The sequence below is a fragment of the Callithrix jacchus genome, chromosome 6 (genome assembly GCF_049354715.1).
Source record: "Callithrix jacchus isolate 240 chromosome 6, calJac240_pri, whole genome shotgun sequence".
Classification (NCBI taxonomy): Eukaryota; Metazoa; Chordata; class Mammalia; order Primates; family Cebidae; genus Callithrix; species Callithrix jacchus.
This window is the reverse complement of record NC_133507.1, coordinates 4,303,947-4,323,926: the sequence shown is the minus strand read 5'-3', so window position 1 is coordinate 4,323,926 and position 19,980 is coordinate 4,303,947. Positions and strand designations below refer to the sequence as shown.

At 50.9% G+C, this 19,980-nt stretch overlaps 1 protein-coding gene across 1 annotated transcript in view; it reads right to left on the bottom strand.

Moving 5' to 3' along the window:
* ATP10A (ATPase phospholipid transporting 10A (putative)) overlaps positions 1-19,980 on the bottom strand; it is a 170,734-nt gene that overhangs the window by 16,137 nt on the left and 134,617 nt on the right. Inside the window, 4 exon segments of the mRNA XM_008998262.6 lie at positions 1,400-1,727; positions 11,416-11,600; positions 18,241-18,367; positions 18,462-18,565. Of these exon segments, the coding sequence (XP_008996510.5) occupies positions 1,400-1,727; positions 11,416-11,600; positions 18,241-18,367; positions 18,462-18,565 (744 nt within the window).

Sequence of the window (19,980 nt, the reverse complement as noted above, 5' to 3'; positions counted from 1 at the left end):
ATGCGCTAGTGTTCTTAGGGGCCATTACTTTCCCCTGTTCTTTTGAGAGTCCATTTTGTTTTTCCCTTTCTTTTTAATCAGCCAAGGCTTTCCTTCCATTTCTTAAAGGAATACCAGACACCAGTGGCTAAGCATCTGAGCCAGGCCAGGCCAGGCCAGGCAAACATCATTCACATCTTCCCGTGGCCTTTCAGGGCTGACGTTGTCCTCGTGCTCCCTGGGAGGAGGAGGCTGGGGACAGGGTGGTGAAGGACAGCCTGCAGACCTTTCCAGCTCCTCAGGGAAACCTGAGGGCCACTCCAGGCATACGAAGGCAAAGACGGCCCTAGGACGGGCAGTGGCTGTTCACTTCCCCTAGGCCTCCTGAGCGTGTGTCCTGTGCCCGCTCTCCTTGGCGGTTGCTGGCCTCAGGGTGTGTAGGGCAGGGTCCCCGTGACGCCCGTGTTCAGGCAAGCGCTTGCCCTCCTCACTCCCACCACGACCCAGGCTGAACAGCGGTCTCCCCTGGCCAGGTGAGGTACCCGCTGCCAACAGGCGGCGATCCCCAGCTCAACAGGCAGCGGCTGTCCCAGACCTTTTGCAGAAAACACTACCAATGCTGGCTGGCTGACTGGTGAGGGCAGTTGATTTCTGAGCCAACTCTCACCAAGGCGTAGATCATATTTACAGGGAGACCCAACTGTTGGCATGTGGGGATCACGGCCACCGTGTCCTTCCCGGCCCTCACCAGGAGGTGGTGCTGCTGAGCCCCTGAACCTGTACTAGAGACTGCCTGCACCAGAAGCGGGTGGAGGGGGTGTCCTGGCCACCATCCCATCCCTGGAGAGGAGCAGAGAGGCCACTCCAGGCCAACAGCGTCTGCCAGGATAAGCCAGCACGAGAGACACAGTCCTGAAATCACTGGCGTAAACCTGAGCAGTGACGTGCAGCTGAGGATGGGCTGACTTCCTCAGAGGCCTGTCCCAGAACCGTCAGCGGAGCTGAAAAGAGGCAGTGGGAATTCCAGTCACCAAGCCTCTGGGGCCTTGGGGCGTTACCAAGCCGTGGACGCCCCAGAGGGTCACGGTGACCAGAAGCAGCTGCAAAGGGCCTTCTTTCTAAGTCAGCCTGGGCTAAGGCTGAGTGTGCAGTGCCCTCTGCTGTGGCCAGGACAGAATGGGACAGGCAGGTCTCTAGGGTCCGGTCTCCCGAGACAGGGCGAGCTCTGTTTAGTTGCTGTAAAGCGGCACTGGGTTACTGACCTTGCCGCGTGAACCTGTAACGCTGCTGCTGTATTTTGTGGCTTTCCAACGTAAGCTTTACCTTTGAAACACGTTGCCTGCTCTATCACACTGGGTGTGATGGGAACGGGAAGCGTGGGTCCAGCTGGAGGAGCTGTCTGGCCGGCTGGGATACTCACCTATGGCCAGGGTCATGGCCTGGAGCTTGCTCCGCACCAGCTTCACCACCATGCTCTTCTGCAGAGGCGTCGATCGGCAGCAGAGGACGGAGCGGCACTGCTTGGCAAGGAAGAGGAATTTGTCCTCCAGGTTTTTCTCGAGGGCGTAGGCCAGGCTTCTCCCATCAATCACGAGGCTGGGGCTGCGGCCAGAGGCAGTGGACGTGGAGGGTGGGCAGAGAGGAGAGAACCCCACGCTCACTTTGCTGTCGGCCTTCTCAGGGGTTCTGTGGAGGCCTCTGGACTGCACGTAGTGTAGGCACTGGTCTAGCAGAGCTGCACACATCTCCTGAAAACGACACGAGGGGACAGAGTCATGCCACAAACTCCCCCGCCCTGGCTCAGACCCTCGGAGCTGACGTCCTTCCCGGGATCCAGGCTGCAGAACCTGCCCGCCCAGAGGCCACCCTCTGGAAACTATGAAGTTTAGCCGGAGAGGATGGCTTTCCCCATAGAAGAGGTGGAATGGGTCTTGACCGCCCATGACACAGGGCAGAGGTTGGAATGAACCACCTTCACGTCGGGAGGCTAGACTGTATCATCGTGAACTTGCTGGGTAGTTAGGTGAAGGCCCTCCATGTACTTCTTGGTAGATCTCGAGGCCCTTACCTAACCCACCAGGGACCAAGTGCAGGGCACAAAGGTGTGTGAAAGGTTTGTTATGATTAGTCCCTGAAGAAATGTAATTTTTAGTGTTCTAAGTTCTTCAATTCCACCAGGAAAAGAAAAAAAGGCACAATAACCAAGGCTTTTAATAGGCAAAACTTGATCTGAATTCTGGAGAGAGAAGGAAAGCCCGTTGGGGAAGCTGCACTAGGGACCAGGGACAGGAGCTGGAGGCACAGGAGGACCACAGTCTCCAAGGACAACACGCTCCAGGAGCCTGAGGCTCCCGATCCTCCCCAGACAGTGAGTCTGCTGGGTCAGTGACCAGTGCTCCGCCACACACCACGGACATCCAGGTGCATTCGAGGCACGCTTACTGAGGATCTTTTGTATTCAGAAAATGAAACCAGACTAGAGAAAAGAGGACTGAAAAGGCACAGTTACTGCCGTGGGGGCGACACACAGCTGATGGACACATACTCATGACTGTAGTAAATCACCAACTAGGATGTGCAGAAGTGTGGACACGGGCCGGAGAGGGAGAGCGTTGCTTCTGGGCATGGGGAGGGACAGGGTGGTAACTGGGGAAGGCCTTGAGGAGGATGCAGGAGGCCGTTGTAGGAACTCCGCGAGTTCCCCAGACTCCCACAGCGGTGGAGACTCCTGCATCCCGCAGCTCCCACTGACCGTAGCCAGCACGCGGGCAGGATGCACAGGGCCTCGCTGCGGAGCTCGGAGAGCGAGTAGCAGCCGCGGGACTGGGAGAGGATGCTGAATGGGTGGTGGGCATTTCACTTTTACTCTGGCAGCCCCTGGCTTGGCCCAAGGCACCCTGGATGTGGACTCCAGGGCAGGGACAGAGAGCTGCAGGAGACACCACCTAGGTCTGGCTTGAGGAGTGAAAAGGGGGTTCCCAGCGCTCTGAGAAGATGAGGAAGTCTCCAATTGGATTTATTCTTTTCCCCTCTATTATTTTGAACCCAGTCCCTGGCCATCTTGCTACAGTGGCTATGCAGGAATGGCAGTGGCGACCATCGGCCGCCACACACTTCAAGGGAGCCGGACCCTCCTTTCCATCAGAGCCTGTGGTGCTGTCTTCCACCCTGCCCCCATTTGGTGCTGGACGCAGGTGAACGGCAGGAAATGTGGGAAGAGCAAGATGACACACTCTAGCTCTCCAGCTCTCCTGCCGAAGACTGAAAAGGGGATTCCAGGGGAACCGGAAGGAAAAATTGTAAAGAAGGAGAAGCTGGGCTACCTGACCCCATAAGGTTGTTTATGAATTCTGGGGCTTGCCTGTAACAAAGCCTTTGAGAGGTGAACTCTGCAACAGACTGCCAGCCGAGTTCCAAGTCGGCCTCTGGGGGACTAAAATGCAAGACTGTCTTATAAACATACCTGCCTTTGAAACCAACACCCAGAGCGCACAGCCCAAAGCCCCCAGGGTTGGCCACCTGCTTGAAAAATCCACATTTTCTTAGAAATTAAAAATGACCGGTGTCATAACATAATATGCCCATGATGTAATCCAAAACTTCTTAGCATACAAAGAACCAGGAAAATCTCAACTCTGGAAATAGACGATCAACAGAAGCCAGTGTCAAGATGACACAGACACTGACGTTTCCTGACAAAGACTAAAACAGCCATTATCCAAATGTTCCAGAAGGAAGACTGAACATGCTGGAAATGAACAGAGAGACAGAAAGTCTGGGCCAAAAAAAGAAGCTATTTTGGAGAACCAAATAGAAGTTTTAGACAAAAATACATTAACCGAAATAAAACGCTCACTGGATTCCAAATAACCTGTGTAGTTACTCTGCCCTCAAGGAGAAAACTGTAACTTCCCCGTCCTTCACCGAGGGCTGTGCGTGGTGACCTCCTTCAGAAGGAGCCGGCATGGACCCAGGCAGAGAGCAGTGAATAAACCCGACCATCACAAGGCCAGCCTCGACAACGACACGGTGTTAATAGCGTGTACCCTTGATACGATACGATGAAAATGGCACTTGATCTCTGTAGCTGTCCTCCCTAAATCCCCTAGCTCCGTTTTAGTAACAAGAAAAACATCAGACAAATCCCAACATAGGCGCATTCTACAACATACCCGGCCAGCACTCTTCAAAATGGTTAAAGCATGATCCACCCGCCTCGGCCTCCCAAAGTCCTGGTCAACATGATAAAACCCCGTCTCTACTAAAAATACAAAAAATTAGCTGGGCACGGTGGCGCGTGCCTGTAATCCCAGCTACTCAGGAGGCTGAGGCAGGAGAATTGCCTGAACCCAGGAGGCGGAGGTTGCGGTGAGCCGAGATCGTGCCATTGCACTCCAGCCTGGGTAACAAGAGCGAAACTCTGTCTCAAAAAAAAAAAAAAAGACTTGAGCCACGCCAATTACCGACTGTATGTAACTGACATTTGTGGGGCCCAGCTAACAACAGCATGATGCACTTTCCTTTCAGGTGCACATGAACAGATCCACCAGGACAGACCATACCGTGGGTCATTAGAAAACACAAATTTAAAAGAACCGAAATATCAAAAATGAGGAGTTTGTGTCCTTTGTAGGGACATGGATGAACCTGGAGACCATCATTCTCAGCAAACTGACACAAGAACAGAAAATGAAATACTGCGTGTTCTCACTCATAGGCGGGTGTTGAACAATGAGAACACATGGACACGGGGAGGGGAGCACTACACACTGGGGTCTATTGGGGGGAATAGGGGAGGGACAGCGGGGGGTGGGGAGTTGGGGAGAGATAGCATGGGGAGAAATGCCAGATATAGGTGAAGGGGAGGAAGGCAGCAAATCAACTGCCACCTGTGTACCTACGCAACTATCTTGCATGTTCTTCACATGTACCCCAAAACCTAAAATGCAATAAAAAAAAAGAAAAATCACAAAACGCATGTTATCTGACCATAATGGAATTAAATGAGAAATCAATAACAGGGAGGCAACAGAAAAACCCCCAAACACTAGAAAATGAAATGAACACTTCCCAATAATCTATGAGTCAAACAGAAAGTCTGGAGGCAAGTGAGAAAACTGTCTTGAATTGTATATAAATGAAAACATGATACTTCAAAATTACGCAGTACAGAGAAACAGTGCTCAGTAAAAACTGATAGAACATACTGCTTATATTAGAAAAAACACAAAAAATTAGCTGGGCACGGTGGCGCGTGCCTGTAGTCCCAGCTACTCAGGAGGCTGAGGCAGGAGAATTGCCTGAACCCAGGAGGCGGAGGTTGCGGTGAGCCGAGATCGCGCCATTGCACTCCAGCCTGGGTAACAAGAGCGAAACGCCGTCTCAATTTAAAAAAAAAAAAAAAAAAGTTTGCAAATCACTAATCTAAGATTCCACTTTGAGAAACTAGAAGAGGAATTTAAAACCAAAACAAGCAAAAGGACAGAAATAACAAATACCAATAAAATTGAAAACAAAAAAAGAGAAAAAAAGTCAATGAATTCAAAACTTGGTTCTTTGAAAAGGTCAGTACAAATGATAAGCTACTATCAAAATGACCAAAGGAAAAGGCACAAATTACCAGTATCCTAAATAAAAGGAATATTACTGTGGGCTCTATGAACATCAAAAGATAAGAAAATACTATGGGCCGGGCGCGGTGGCTCACGCCTGTAATCCCAGCACTTTGGGAGGCCGAGGCGGGTGGATCACGAGGTCAAGAGATCGAGACCATCCTGGTCAACATGGTGAAACCCCGTCTCTACTAAAAATACAAAAAATTAGCTGGGCATGGTGGCGCGTGCCTGTGATCCCAGCTACTCAGGAGGCTGAGGCAGGAGAATTGCCTGAACCCAGGAGGCGGAGGTTGCGGTGAGCCGAGGTCGCGCCATTGCACTCCAGCCTGGGTAACAAGAGCGAAACCCCGTCTCAAAAAAAAAAAAAAAAAAAAGAAAATACTATGAACAAGTGTGCATACATACATTCAACACTTAGATACAGTAATTTCTCAAAAACCATCAACTACTGAAAAACTCAGCCGTGGTGAAAGAATAACCTGAACACTACTTAACTATTGAGGAAAATTGAATTCATAGCTAAACATTTTCTGAAAAAGAAATCTCCAGGCCCAGAGGGTTTCACTGCCCAATTCTATCAAATATTGAAGGAAACAATAACAGAATCTTCCAGAAAATAAAAGAGGATGGAACACTTCCTAACTAACTCATTTCACGTGGCCAGCATTATCCTGATATTAAATTCTGTTTTGAAAGGAAACAAAACTTCTGACCAGTATTACTCACGTATATAGATGACAAAATCCTCCACAAATATTACTAGAAATGGGATTCAGCAATATATAAAAAGAATAATGCCCATGAGCAAGTGGGGTTTATGCTGGGAATACGAGTTTGGAAAAATCAAGGTACTCTATCATATTAGTCTAAAGGAGAAAAATGGCGTGAAAAAACCTTTAACAAAATTCAACAGCCATTCATTATAAAACCTCCTAGATAAGGAACTTCCTTAACCTAATAAAAATAATTGACAGCACACATAGCTAAGGGTGACGGACTGATGTTTTCTCCCTTACATATGAAACAAGGCAAACCTGTCCACTTTCACTACTCCTATTCTATTAAGGCAAGAGAAAGAAGGAAAAAGCACACAGATTGGAAAGGAAAAAGGAAAATTCTCTGTTAGCAGATGATATAATTATCTCATGGAAAAATCCCAATAAACAAAAAATAAATTCCTAGAACTAATAAGGCAAGCTTAGTGGACCAAAGAATATATATATATTTTTTTGGGGGGGAGGGAAGGAGGAAGGGAGGAAGGCAGGAAGGGAGGGGAGGAAGGCAGGAAGGGAGGGGAGGAAGGAAGGGAGGGAGGAAGGAAGGAAGGGAGGAAGGAAGGAGGGAGGAAGGAAGGAGGGAGGAAGGAAGGAGGGAAGGAGGGAGGGAGGGAGGGAGGGAAGGGAAGGGAAGGAAGGAATTCAAGCAATGAGAGAGACATTGCCGACCTGGATCTAGAGGTTTACAAGTTGATTTCTTTTTCTGAGAGAAGGAAAGAAAAAAAAATGAGTAAAGGAGAGAAAGAAAGAGGAAGAGAGAGAGGGAGGGTGAACGGAAATATTGCTTTATTCTGAAAAAAAAATGGGTATTAATAATGGCCAATCAATGTTTCATTTAAGCTTATGGGTAGGTGTGATGTGGTATTGACAAGAATGTATATTTTGTGTATTTGAAGTGGAGAGCTCTATAAATATTTATTAAGTTTACTTGTTCCGGATCTGAGTTCGAGTCCTTGATATCCTTATTAACTTTCTGTCTCATTGAATCTAAGTCTCTATGTATCTGGGTGTTAGGATCGTTAGCTCTTGTTGTTTTATTGATCCTTTTACCACTATATCTTTGTTGCTTTAAAATCTATTTTATCCGATACGAGAATTGCAACTCCTGCTTTTTATTTATTTATTTATTTATTTTTGCTCTCCATTTGGTTGGTGGACCAAAGAATATAAACGGCACACACGGTCAACGATATTTCCATACACAGCTGACCCTTGGACAACGTGGGTTTAAACTATATGGATCCACTTATACGTGGATTATTTTTCCACCTCTGCTACCCCTAAGACAAGCAAAACCAATCTCTTCTCTTCCTCTTCCTCAGGCAATTCAACAGGAGGACGGCAGTGGGGAGAAATGCCAAATGTGGGTGAAGGGGAGGAAGGCAGCAAAACACACTGCCACGTGTGTACCTATGCAGCTATCTTGCATGTTCTGCACATGTACCCCAAAAGCTAAAATGCAATAAAAAATAAAATAAAATAAAAGATCTTTATGAAGTTCTGCTTTCACTTAATGAATAGAAAATATATCTTCTCTTCTTTAAGATTTTCTTAATAACACTGTTTTCTCTGACTTTACTGTAAGAATACAGCACACGATACATACAATATACAAACTAGGTGGTGACTGACGATGTTATCAGCTTCTGGTTCACAGTAGGCTGTGAGTAGCGAAGCTTTTGGGGAGTGGAAGGGTACATGTGGATTTCTGACTGCACAGAGGGATTGGCGTGCCTAACTCCTACGTGTTCAAGGGTCAACTGTACTACAAACGGTGGGAAAAAAAATTTAAAGATACTATTTATAAAACCTCCAAAAAACGTTGTACCGACGGCCCCTGACTTACAATGGTTCAACTTACAAATTTTCAGTTTTTCGATGGGTTTATTGGGGCACGAAAAACATTTTCAACTTCCGGTATTTTCAACCTATGACGGGTTTATTGGGACATAACCCATTATGAGTTGAGAAGCATTGGTGCTTGGGAGCGTATCTAACACAACATGAACATGTGACACTGTAAAATGCTGATAAAAGCAATAGAAGACCTAGAAAATGCAGAGATATGCCATGTTTACAGAATGGAAGATCAACGTACGTAAAACGTCTGTGCTTCCCAAATGGATCTGTAAGTTCAGCAAGACCCAAACAGAAGTTCCAGTAGGAATTTCTGCAAAGAAAAGTTAATTTGAAATTCACACATGAGGCAAACAAAGACGATGAGGACCCAGAGGAATTTGGAAACAGAATAATGTTGGAGGAAGAACAATCAAAGTATTACAGTGAATCAAAACAGCATGGAATCGGTGCATGGTCGACAGACAAACCGAGGGAACGGAATAGAAAGTCTAGAAACAGACCCACACAAACACAACGAGTTGGTTTTTGACAAAGACGCTTTTCACCAAAAAAAAAGATGCTTTCAGCATAATGGCACTGGAGGACTCGGGCAGCCGCACGTGGAAAGGTGAAGCCTAACCTCACCCTCTCGCTTTTCAGGAGATGTGACCCCAAAACAGACTGCCTCTACAGATAAGATGTTGATGTACAATGCTTTCAGAAGAAAACACAGGAGAAAACATTCAAAATTAGGCACATCTTAGACGTGACACCAAATGCGTGATCCATAAAATTTAAAAAAAAGATGATGAATCAGACCGGGCACGGTGGCTCACGCCTGTAATCTCAGCACTTTGAGAGGCTGAGGCAGGAGGACCACTTGAGCTCAGGATCTCAACAGCAGCCTGGGCAACGTGGGGACACCCCATCTCTTTAAAAAATAAAAAATGAGCCAGGTGGTCCCAGCTGTGGTCCCATCCCGCCTGTGGTCCCAGCTACTCGGGATGCTGGGGCAGGAGGACCCCCTGAACCTGGGAGGCTGAGGCTGTAGTGAACCGTGATGGCACCACCGCGCTCCAGCCTGGGTAACAGAGTGAGACCTCATCTCCGAAAAGGTAAAATAATAAAAAAATTTAAATTTAAAAGGACGAAAAACTCATCAAAATGAAAAGCTTTTGCAAAAGACAATACTAAAAAATAAAAAAGATAGGGATGAAATATATGCAAATCACGTAGCCCACAAAGGACTTACATACAGAATACATAAAGAATACTTAACGTTAAGAAAACAACTCAATTAGAGAATGGGAGAATACGTGAATAGACAATTCATCCAACAGGATATACAAATGGAAAATACGCATAGGAAAAGATGTTCAACCTCGTTAGACTTCAGTGAAATGCAAATTAAAACCATGACGAGACACCACTACACACCCATTAGAGGGGCCGGCAGAAAAAATATCAAGACAACACGAAGTGCCGACGAAGGTGCGGAGCACTCGGAAAAGCAGGCTGCTGTCTGGCCGCTTCTCAGAAGCTTAGACACGCTGACCATCTGACCTACGGATCTCACTCCTAGGTATTTAAAGAAACGAAAACATGTTCACACAAAAATCTGTGCACACTCGCTTATAGGAGTACTGTTTACGATCGCCGAAAACCAGAAACAACTAACATGTTCTTCACTGACTGAATGGCTACGCAAAATCTGATGTTAATCCACACAGCGGATATTAAGGGGAAACATACTGCTCATTCGTGCACCCGCCCAGGCGAGTCTCAAACATGCTACGCTGAGCGAAAGAAGCCGGGCTCTGAAAGTCACACACCGGAGTATTCTGTTTACTCGGTGTCTGGAAAAGACAGAAGTATGTCATGGAGAACAGATCAGTGGCTTGCAGAGGTTGGAGAAGGAGGGAGATCACAAATGCACAGGGGCAGCACGACAGATGCTTTGGGGGTGATGGAGCTCTCCTGCACCGTGGATAGGTGGTGGTTACACAGATCTACGCATGCGCTAAAGTTCATGTAAGCGTATAACCAAAAAAATAAGCCGATTTTAGTATATGCTAATTATAAATAAAGAGAGAGACAGAGACAGAGAGAGACAGAAACAGAGAGAGAGAGACAGACAGAGACAGAGAGAGAGACAGACAGACAGAGAGACAGAGAGAGAGAGAGAAGCAATGACCAGGTCATCAGGTCAACCTTTAGCATAAATTCTCAAACTTTCTTGGAGAAAGGGGTCACTTAAAAAAAAAAAAAGGCCCTGGTAAAAGCACAGGCTCTGAAGCAGGATGGCCTTGCGTAGATGTGAGAGGCAGGGGTGCCCGTCCAGCGGGGCTGAGGAGAGTGCACCGGGAATGGTGGGAACCTGGATAACAGACTCCAAGGTGCGAGGCTCACAATGCTGTCTGTGCAGCACGGGCACCAGGGCTTAGCAGGCAGCCTTTCCTACATCAACAGATGGAGTAAGGCCCCAGAGACCAGAAGAGGAGTGGGCGCTGCTGCAGAAACCCAGGGAGCAGCCATGCTCCCCCCAGGGCCATCTCGGAAAGGGACACCCCAAGCGACAAAGTCCCAAGGTCCTGAAGCTGATGGTGCAGGTGTGGGCCTAAGACGGGCTGCGGGGCGTCTGAGGGTGAGCCCCAGAGCGGCCGTGGTGGCCTTGGCCACGCTGGATGCAGCAGATCAGCCACGGCAAGCATGGTTCCCACTCCATTGAAGAAGCCTGAAAGCCAGCGCGAAAAGTTTTGAGTGGGAACTCATGCGAGGGGCAGTGCCCGGACCCGGGCAGTAGATGAAGCAGCTACTCCCCACAGACTTGGGGAGCTGAACAGACAAAGGCAACTGGATGAAGGAGTCCCCAGTGCCTGCGATGGTCCTGATAGAGGGACCGCTGCCCCGGCTCCACCGTGTAAGCACATGGGTCCTCACCAGAAGGTTCTCTGATGACTTGGACAGCATGTCAGGAGAAGCAGGATGAAGCTTGTGTTAATAAAGCCCAGCTGTGCACTGCTTTGGTGCTGAGAAATTCCAGCAATCTCCACCTCTTCTAAGGCACTAACATGCACGTCCTAAACCCAAATGCGGAGGGCGAGGTCCTGCTCACAGCGGCTGCCAGCAACATTGAGTCTCTGCCGAGGAGGCCACGATGGACATGGGCCACCCCAGGGGAAGCAGAGCCACGTGAACCCCCTTACCTGGGACTCGGCGTTCAGGGTGAGCACGTCCTCGTCGTGGTCCAGCAGTTTGCAGGCATATGCGATGGTGACCGCTGTTTCCTGCTTGTCACCGGTGAGAACCCAAATCTGCAGGCCCGCCTGACGCAGTTTAGCCACGGTCTCAGGGACTCCATCCTGCAGACGGTCTTCAATCCCAGTGGCACCTGGCCAAACGCACAGCAGCGTGAGTGAACCCGCTCCTCACGTGCCCCCCAGTCCCGCTGGGGTGCAAATGCCACGCGCCAGATACACGGAAGGCAGGCACGGGTGCCGCCCCTGTTGACTGGGCCTTGCCTGGGGCTGGGCTGTCAGTCATCTGCCTTGCAGTGACAGGAAGTCCCTTGTGGAACCACCATTTCGGGACAGCGGTGGACGCTTTTGACAGCTCTCTCGTGACTCAGCTGAGAATGCGTAGGAATAACTGAGTCACTGAGCATCATTATGTGCCTTACCCCAAAACACCTCAACTCACTTCTAACTTGTAACTTTACAGATAACCTGGGAGCAGAACTCACGGGAAGGTGTCGGGAATGGCAATGTTTGGAGGGATGAAAATACATCCTTAAAAACTGCCCGTCCCATGCAGAGCTGCTGGTGAATGAAATTCAGAATGTCCACTCCCAGCCATGCTTATTATTAGTGACTATAGAGACAGACGTCACAGGCAAGCCCATTATGGCCGGAAAGCAAGATTATCCTAAAGACGCTTTTCCCACAAACAGAGAGAAGTGCAGAGTTAGGCTTTCCCGTCTGGGGCTCGGGATGTTGGGGAAAATCTACTACTGACTGCAGAAGTGTGCTCAGGCCTGCCTCGGGGTTGTTTTTTTTTTTTTTGAGATGGAGTCTCGCTCTTGTTACCCAGGCTGGAGTGCAGTAGTGCGATCTTGGCTCACTGCAACCTCTGCCTCCTGGGTTCAGGCAATTCTCCTGCCTCAGCCTCCCGAGTAGCTGGGATTACAGTCACGCACCACCATGCCCAGCTAATTTTTGTATTTTTAGTAGAGACGGGGTTTCACCATGTTGACCAGGATGGTCTCGATCTCTTGACCTCGTGATCCACCAGCCTCAGCCTCCCAAAGTGCTGGGGGGGTTGTTTCTAATCTGTTTACAACATGGTGAGATGCTTTCTGTCTTCAGGCCCCGGTCCCTGGGTTCGAGCCCTGACTGAGGTTCCTTTGCTTCTCTACACCACGCTGTGGCCCGTGCTGGCAGCTGCTATGGACCGAGCATTTGTGTCCCCAGATCCACGAGAGGGAGCACTAATCCCCAATGTGGTAGTATTCGGGTGTGGGGCCTGCAGGAGGTAAATAACTAGGATGGGGTGCCCATGATGGGATCAGTGGCCTTATAAAAAGAGGCACTGGAGGCCTGGCCTGGCGGCTCACACTTTGGGAGGGCAAGGTGGGCAGATCACTTGAGGTCAGGAGTTCCAGACCAGCCCGGTCAATGTGGTGAAACCCTGTCTCTACTAAAAATACAAACGTTAGCCGGGCGTGGTGATGGGCACCTGTGATCCCAGCTACTCGGGAGGCTGAGGCAGGACCGCTTGAATCCAGAAGGTGGAGGTTGAGGTGAGCTATGATCACGCCACTGCACTCCAGCCTGGATGATAGAGCAAAAAAAAATAATAATAATAAAAAGGGGCACTGGAGAGGTGACCTCACAGTCTCCTTGTCGTGTGAGGGCACCGTGAGAAGGTGGCCGCCTGCAAACCAGGACATCACTCACCAGACCCCGTGAGCTGTCAGGGCCTCAATCGTGGACTGTCGGCCTCCAGAAGTGGGAAGTAAATGCCTGTGGCTTAAGCCCCCCGCAGCACAAATGGACTTAGCCACCCTTACCCCTTCTCTTAGAACGATGGGATGGCGGGCATGGGGAGGGGAAGACAGAATTGAGGTACAGTAAACACACAAGTACACTTTTCTTAACTATTCCTCGGATGCACCTTCACCAGCCCTGATCTCGGGGCAGAACAACACCAGCTCCCCAGAAGCCCCCTCAGGGGCGAGGGGCTGGTCTTCTGTCTTCCAGCTCATGCAGCCTGGGCCTAGCTCCCATGTGGGGGATGCACTGGAAGGTGATGTGGGCACTTGGGGAGGATCCAGATAGAAGCGGGGGACACTGCACTCATGCTGCATTCTGCTCTGAACCTTATAACCGGGGTCCCCTGGGAAGAGCACACAGCATGTGAGGCTGAAGACCTGCTCAGGAAGAAAGCCAGGACACACCCGTGCTCCCGGCAAGCACACCCTGGCCACCTGGGCACCGGAAGGGTGTCTGGCCTTGGCTTTGCTCCCCTACCCTGGCCCCTGGGCTCTAGCAGGGGGACAGACTGTGTGTGGCCCGGCCCCTGGCTCATCCTAAGTGTCACAGGTTCCTTGATGTCTGGGGAAGACAGAAGGATGGACTTGCCTTCCTCTGTGTGCTTGTGGTAATTCATTCATACTTAGTGATGGTAATGGTGATGGTAGAGGGAGCCTAGTCATGGCTAACCTCGATGGATTCCTGACAACTGGCCACGATAACACTTCTCCAGGGGAACGTAACCCAAGCAGTTGCCCACCCTTCTGGAGATGGCAGCTTCTGCAAGGACCTGCGTCTCCCCTCTTTGCATCCCAGCCACTGAGCTAGAGGCCCTGAGCCAAACATCTGCCAAGAAACAGAGCAGGGAAGGCCCTGCAGGCAGCTCCGGCATGGAGGGGGCCTGCTGTTCCACAGGGAAAAGCTGACGCCTTGACAAAACAACTTCCTTAGTTTAGTAGCTAAATGGCCAAACGCATGGGCCCCCACTGGGTCACCCCACCTTCCCTCACCTTTATAAGGTGTGAGTCTACAGTCAGGTGCAGAAGAGCACTGAACTGAAAAGCGGAGTTACGGGAGGACGCCCACCTGGGCATGGAACAGCAGAGGAAGGACGTGTGCAGGGAGCCGCCTTTCAAGATGACTGGCACGGTGGCTTTCTTCAGCTCTCCAGGGTACTTGTTTGTGATATGATTTATGTGACTCTGAGTAAATGCCACTGTCTTTAGGACCTGACCCTCGGGAGGGCCTGGCATTTCCGAGTCTCCTAACACAGGAGTTGGCAGTGTGCAGAGCCCAGCGGCCCTGTGCTTGGTGCCACACAGCTTTAAATGGGAGGAGAATGGATTTCACCAATGGACACGTTTTAGACATTTAGAGAACCTAGCAAGGACCAGGGGACATGAGCAGGATACTGTCCTTTGAATTTAGATTCCTGCCCAGAGCATTATGGCAAAGAAAATTTCCAGAGCGTGGAGAGAATGGAGATCCTTTCTGCTAAAGATAGCTATGCATGGTTCTCTGATGCCCAGATAAGCCCTGGGCCTGGTGCAGTGGCACCTGCCTGTCATCCCAGCACTGAGGGAGGCGGAGGCGGGAGGTTCATATCGAACCAGGAGTTCGAGACAAGCCCGAATGAGATGCCAGCTCTACCAGGAAAATTAAAAATTCATCTGGGCCTGGTGGCACATGCCCGTGGTCCCAGCCACTGAGAGGCGGAGGCGGGAGGAGCATTAGAGCCCGGAAATTTGAGTTCACGGTGAGCTGTGATCGCACCGCCATACTCTCGCCCAGATGACAGAGCAAGACCCTGTCTTGAAGCAAAAAAAAAAAAAAGTACCTTAATGAAAAAGATTTGGAAAGGAGTGTTTGGCTTTGGAGTGGTACAATTAAGTGGCTTGCTTCACTTTTCTCAATGAAGCCGAGGAGCTGGCACGCAGCGCCCGCGTTTGAGCTGTGTGGGCACCAGGGCGGTGGGTGGCTCTCACACTCTCCAGCTCAGGCCTCGTCATTTGAAACATAAACACATCAGGTAGCAGGAGATGCTTAACAACGGCCTGTGGGAGGGAGGCCGATTTACTGCATTTGCTCATTTCTGTGGTGTAAATACTCCCACCTTGGCGGACTTCAACCTACTAACATAGCATCAAAAGGTGATGTGTGATTCCCGAACATTTATGTGGGCTATGGCAAAATCCTCCAAAATGTATCCACGGGCTCTGCCGGCAGGCGTGAGCAGGCTCCGGTGCATGGCTGGCACCCATGCGGGCAGCCCAGGAGTTCCATCGTCAACACATCCCAGAGCCATCGTCACGTGCACCTGGAGGGAAGGAATCCACTCGAGGGTGACAGCGGGACATGGTGGGACCACAGTTTGGAGAAACGTTGATGGCCCGGATCCCGACTTGACTCCACTCCGAGGCAGCAGGACGGGGATCAGTAGAAAACCCCGATTTCAGATTCTCACACAGTTGCCTGAGTAAAAATATCAGAACCCAAGCAAGAAATCCCTGTGAAGAAGACGTAGGAAGGTGGCTGGATCTCAAGTTCACCATGAGCCTCGGGGGCAGCAGGGGCTGTTAACGACCTAGGATATGTTAACAGAGCTATAGCATCTGCGCCAAAAGACGTGAGCGACACACAACCACCAGAGCGAGCCTGCAGAGGACAGGCCAGCCGGGTGCAAACGGCGTGGAAGCGCCAACAGGAGATCGTCACCACGCGCCGCTGAGAGCTGGCCCCATGCCTATACTACACCCAGTGCCTCCCATCATCCCTCCCTTCACCCTCACAGGAGCCTACAATACTGGCATTACCGGCCACACACACCAGAACTGGGATGCAAAAGGGGCTGGGCCACTTGACCCAGCCTGCGTGTCCAGCCTCCATGACCAGCCTCCATGACCAGCCTGCGTGACCAGCCTCCGTGACCAGCCTCCACGACCAGCCTCCATGACCAGCCTCTATGACCAGCCTCCTCCATGACCAGCCTCCATGACCAGCCTGCGTGACCAGCCTGCGTGACCAGCCTCCGTGACCAGCCTCCATGACCAGCCTCTATGACCAGCCTCCTCCATGACCAGCCTCCATGACCAGCCTGCACGACCAGCCTCCACGAGATTCCATGACCAGCCTCTATGACCAGCCTCCTCCATGACCAGCCTCCACGACCAGCCTGCGTGACCAGCCTCCACGACCAGCCTCCATGACCAGCCTCCACGACCAGCCTCTATGACCAGCCTCTATGACCAGCCTCCACGAGACTCCATGACCAGTCTGCACGACGAGCCTGCACGATCAGCCTGCACGATCAGCCTGTACGACCAGCCTCCATGACCAGCCTCTATGACCAGCCTCCACGAGACTCCATAACCAGCCTCCATGACCAGCCTGCACGACCAGCCTCCACGACCAGCCTCCATGACGAGCCTGCACGATCAGCCTGCACGATCAGCCTCCATGAGCAGCCTCCACGACCAGCCTCCATGAGCAGCCTCCACGACCAGCCTCCACGACCAGCCTCCATGACCAGCCTCCACGACCAGCCTCCATGACCAGCCTGCACTACCAGCCTGCAGTGTCAGTGCAGGGCTGGACAACCGAGTCAGGGCTCCTGGGCTCTGAGAGCAGGGAGGATGGAGAAGGGGCAGCCTGGTACTCACAGCCATGTCCCGAAATCATCAAGATCTCATCATGTGAAAAGGGAGGAGATTTTTGTCTGCACTACAGGGGGTGCGCCCAGCAGGCCTGTGAAAAGGCACAGGAGGGCTAATTTCACTGCATTTGAGAAGTTAGTGCTGTCCAGAGGAAAAGCTGCTCCCGGGGGAGGGTGCCCCACAGTGAAGGGTGAAAAACCGGGCAGGTCAGCGACGCTGGGCGGGCACGTTGGGGAGAGCCAGCAGCCGCCTCCTATCCCACAGGCCTGCACAACGCTGCCTTCCAAGGAAGCCCAGTCAGTGCAGACGAAGGCAGCCCTCCCTCCTCTAGTGAAAGCCAGCACTTCGTGGCCTAAAACAGGCACTGCCGTTTCTCAGGCATTCCACTGAATTCACATCCAGGGCTGCCGCTCCTGGTGCCACCGGGCCCTGGATCCCGGGGCTTCTTGAGTAATGCGTGGCCTCCTATCGGATACGGTGGGCAAACAGTACATAAAATGTGCGCAGGCACATTCTATGCCTATTGTACATTCTGCTATTAAGTGCACATATTAACTATGCATTATATTAGAAATGCAGGGGTCAACGTGTAGATATCCCCCCCACTTCTCTGCCCAGAAAAGGAGGCCAAGTGAACACCGCCTTTCTGTGTTAAGTGAAGATGGAGTCCCTGGGGCTTTGTGCGTGAGGAGAACCACCTGACCACAGCACCCCGCACGGAGGCAGGTGCAGCACCCTCAAAACTGGCCCCTTGAAGACACACAGCAGAGCACGTGCCCAGTGACTCGGCTAACGTCACGAATGATTTAATGAACAGGAAGTTAGATATTTTAAGCAGTAAAGTACGTATTAACATAAGAAATACCTCAATGTATCCCTGATACTACTTAGCACTAAGTACCGATAAGAACGCAGTAGGAAATGTGGACATATTTCAGTGAAAACAAGCCCATTTTCTTCCCATCCACCTTGAATCTGTGAAACATTCCTAAGAGGCCAAATGCAGCAGTTTCTGTGTCCCAAAAGTTTCCCTGTTTCCCAAGGGGGAAGTCCTTTCAACACCCAGCTGCCAGAAACCTCACTCCTTGGCTCTACTTTTGGTGAGAAAGCAAGTTAAGGGTAGGCTTGGCAGCTGCTGTCTTGGGGTGCCCGGCGGGCAGCACCTGCGCCTCACAGAAACGAGACTGGGAGAAGATTCAGGTAGGCACCTTCCCGCCCCAGCTGCGCCAGCGTCCGGCCAGGCGGCTCCCTAACCAAGGCCAGCCTGCAGAGCGGCCGCTGACCAGAGCACTCACCCCTCCAGGACCGTCCCTGCGAACCCCACACACCCCTTAGGCACGCGAATTACCCAGCAGGTGCAGGTTTGTCTCCAGGCGAATGGCAGACTGGAAGAGGAGCTCCTCGCGGTTGTCCAGGGAGGATTCTGCTTCCAGGTGGCGTTGCAGCCAGCAGGCATACTCTTCTTGGCTCAGAACCTATGGTAGGCACACTGCTGAGTGCCGCGCCGGGCGCTGCTCACTGTGGGGTGGCCTCCCGCACGGGCACCCTCGCGGGGCCACCCCCACTCACCCTCTTGGCGATGCACAAGGTGCGCAGGCCTTCCACCGCGTACAGGTTGAGGTAATTCTGAGTTTTGCTCCGGATCTTTTTCTGATGCCTCCCTCTGGCGTCATCTAGGTTGGGGAGGAAGCAGAAACACGAGTGAGAACTGGCGCCCTGGGAATGATCTTCAGCCACTCCGAGATTGACCCCACGTCCGCTTGTTACTTGTGAACAGAGAACAAGTTTTCATACAGAATCCAAAGAGAAAATGAGCTGTTAGTAAAAAAAAAAGAATCTCATCCATATGCAGATGTTTGCCTGCTTTTCTTTATTTTTTCATGGAGATGGAGTGTTGCCAGGTTGCCCAGGCTGCTCATGAACTCCTGGGCTCAAGCGATCCACCTGCCTTGGGCTTCCGACGTGCTGGGATTACAGGTGTGAGCCGCTGCGTCTGGCTGATGTTTGCGTGTTTCTAACATCCTTTGTTGAAATAATCTCATGAAAATAAACCTTCGTCGAAAGTACTCTGGCGTCCTTTTGCCTATTAAGTGGAGGCTCACGTTCTTGCTGTTAATGGAAAGTCTTCGTGCAAAGTGCACTTTCTATCCTCAGAACGTAGGGTCCTTACAGGTAGCATTGCCAGATATGGCACACGATGGCTAAACATGGCACAGGACATACTGTCACTTAAAAACTGCATTATACATTCTATACATCTTGCTTGTGAGACCTGGCAATGCTACCGACCAGTCACGAGGCCCCTGGCCCAGGAAAGCTTGTCTACTACTCAAAGTCCACCGCCTGACAAAGTGGACCTGGTAAGAGACACTTTTACACGCCCCTCGCCATGGTGCATTTTCCATGCAGGTGACAGAGCCTTCAAGGGAGTGACCATTGGTTCTTGGAGGTGGAAGAATCTTACTTTCTGTATAAAGCCTAGGTACACATATGTAACAGAAACGGATACACAACATATCTATGTCATTAAAAGGCATGAGGGGACAATTGCAAACAAAGTCTGAAAAGGCTCTTTATGGAGTCGACGGGAAGAAGCAAACTTGCCCTAGAATCCTTTGCTTTAGAGATTTACATCTCTGAAAGGACGGTGCCCAAACGCAGCTTTGTATTCCTGGTATCATGGTAAGATTCTTGGAAGATGCAGATAACCTTTTCCTAGAATCAGATTGTTCTTCGAGCAAAGCCAGGCCTATCTGGGGGGCTTTGGAATTGAAATACTCAGGGAAAAGCTCTCCCATTGTCCCGGGGAGAGGTGACGTGCGGCATGCACTAGGACCTGCGGTGGTCTCAGGTGTGACACTGAGAGTAATCACAGTCTTCAAAACGAAACGCACTGAGCCCACGGAGGGAGGACGGGCCACTTGTGATCCTGGGCGCTCCAGACGATGGGGTGGCCCCACAGGCGTTCGTGTCTCAGGTGGACACAGGGGTGTTTCTGTGCAGGGCCTAGTGACGGGGAGCACCTGGCCCTGCCAGGCAGAAACGGCCAAGCCCACTGTCCCCTCCTGCAGACATGGACACACACCGG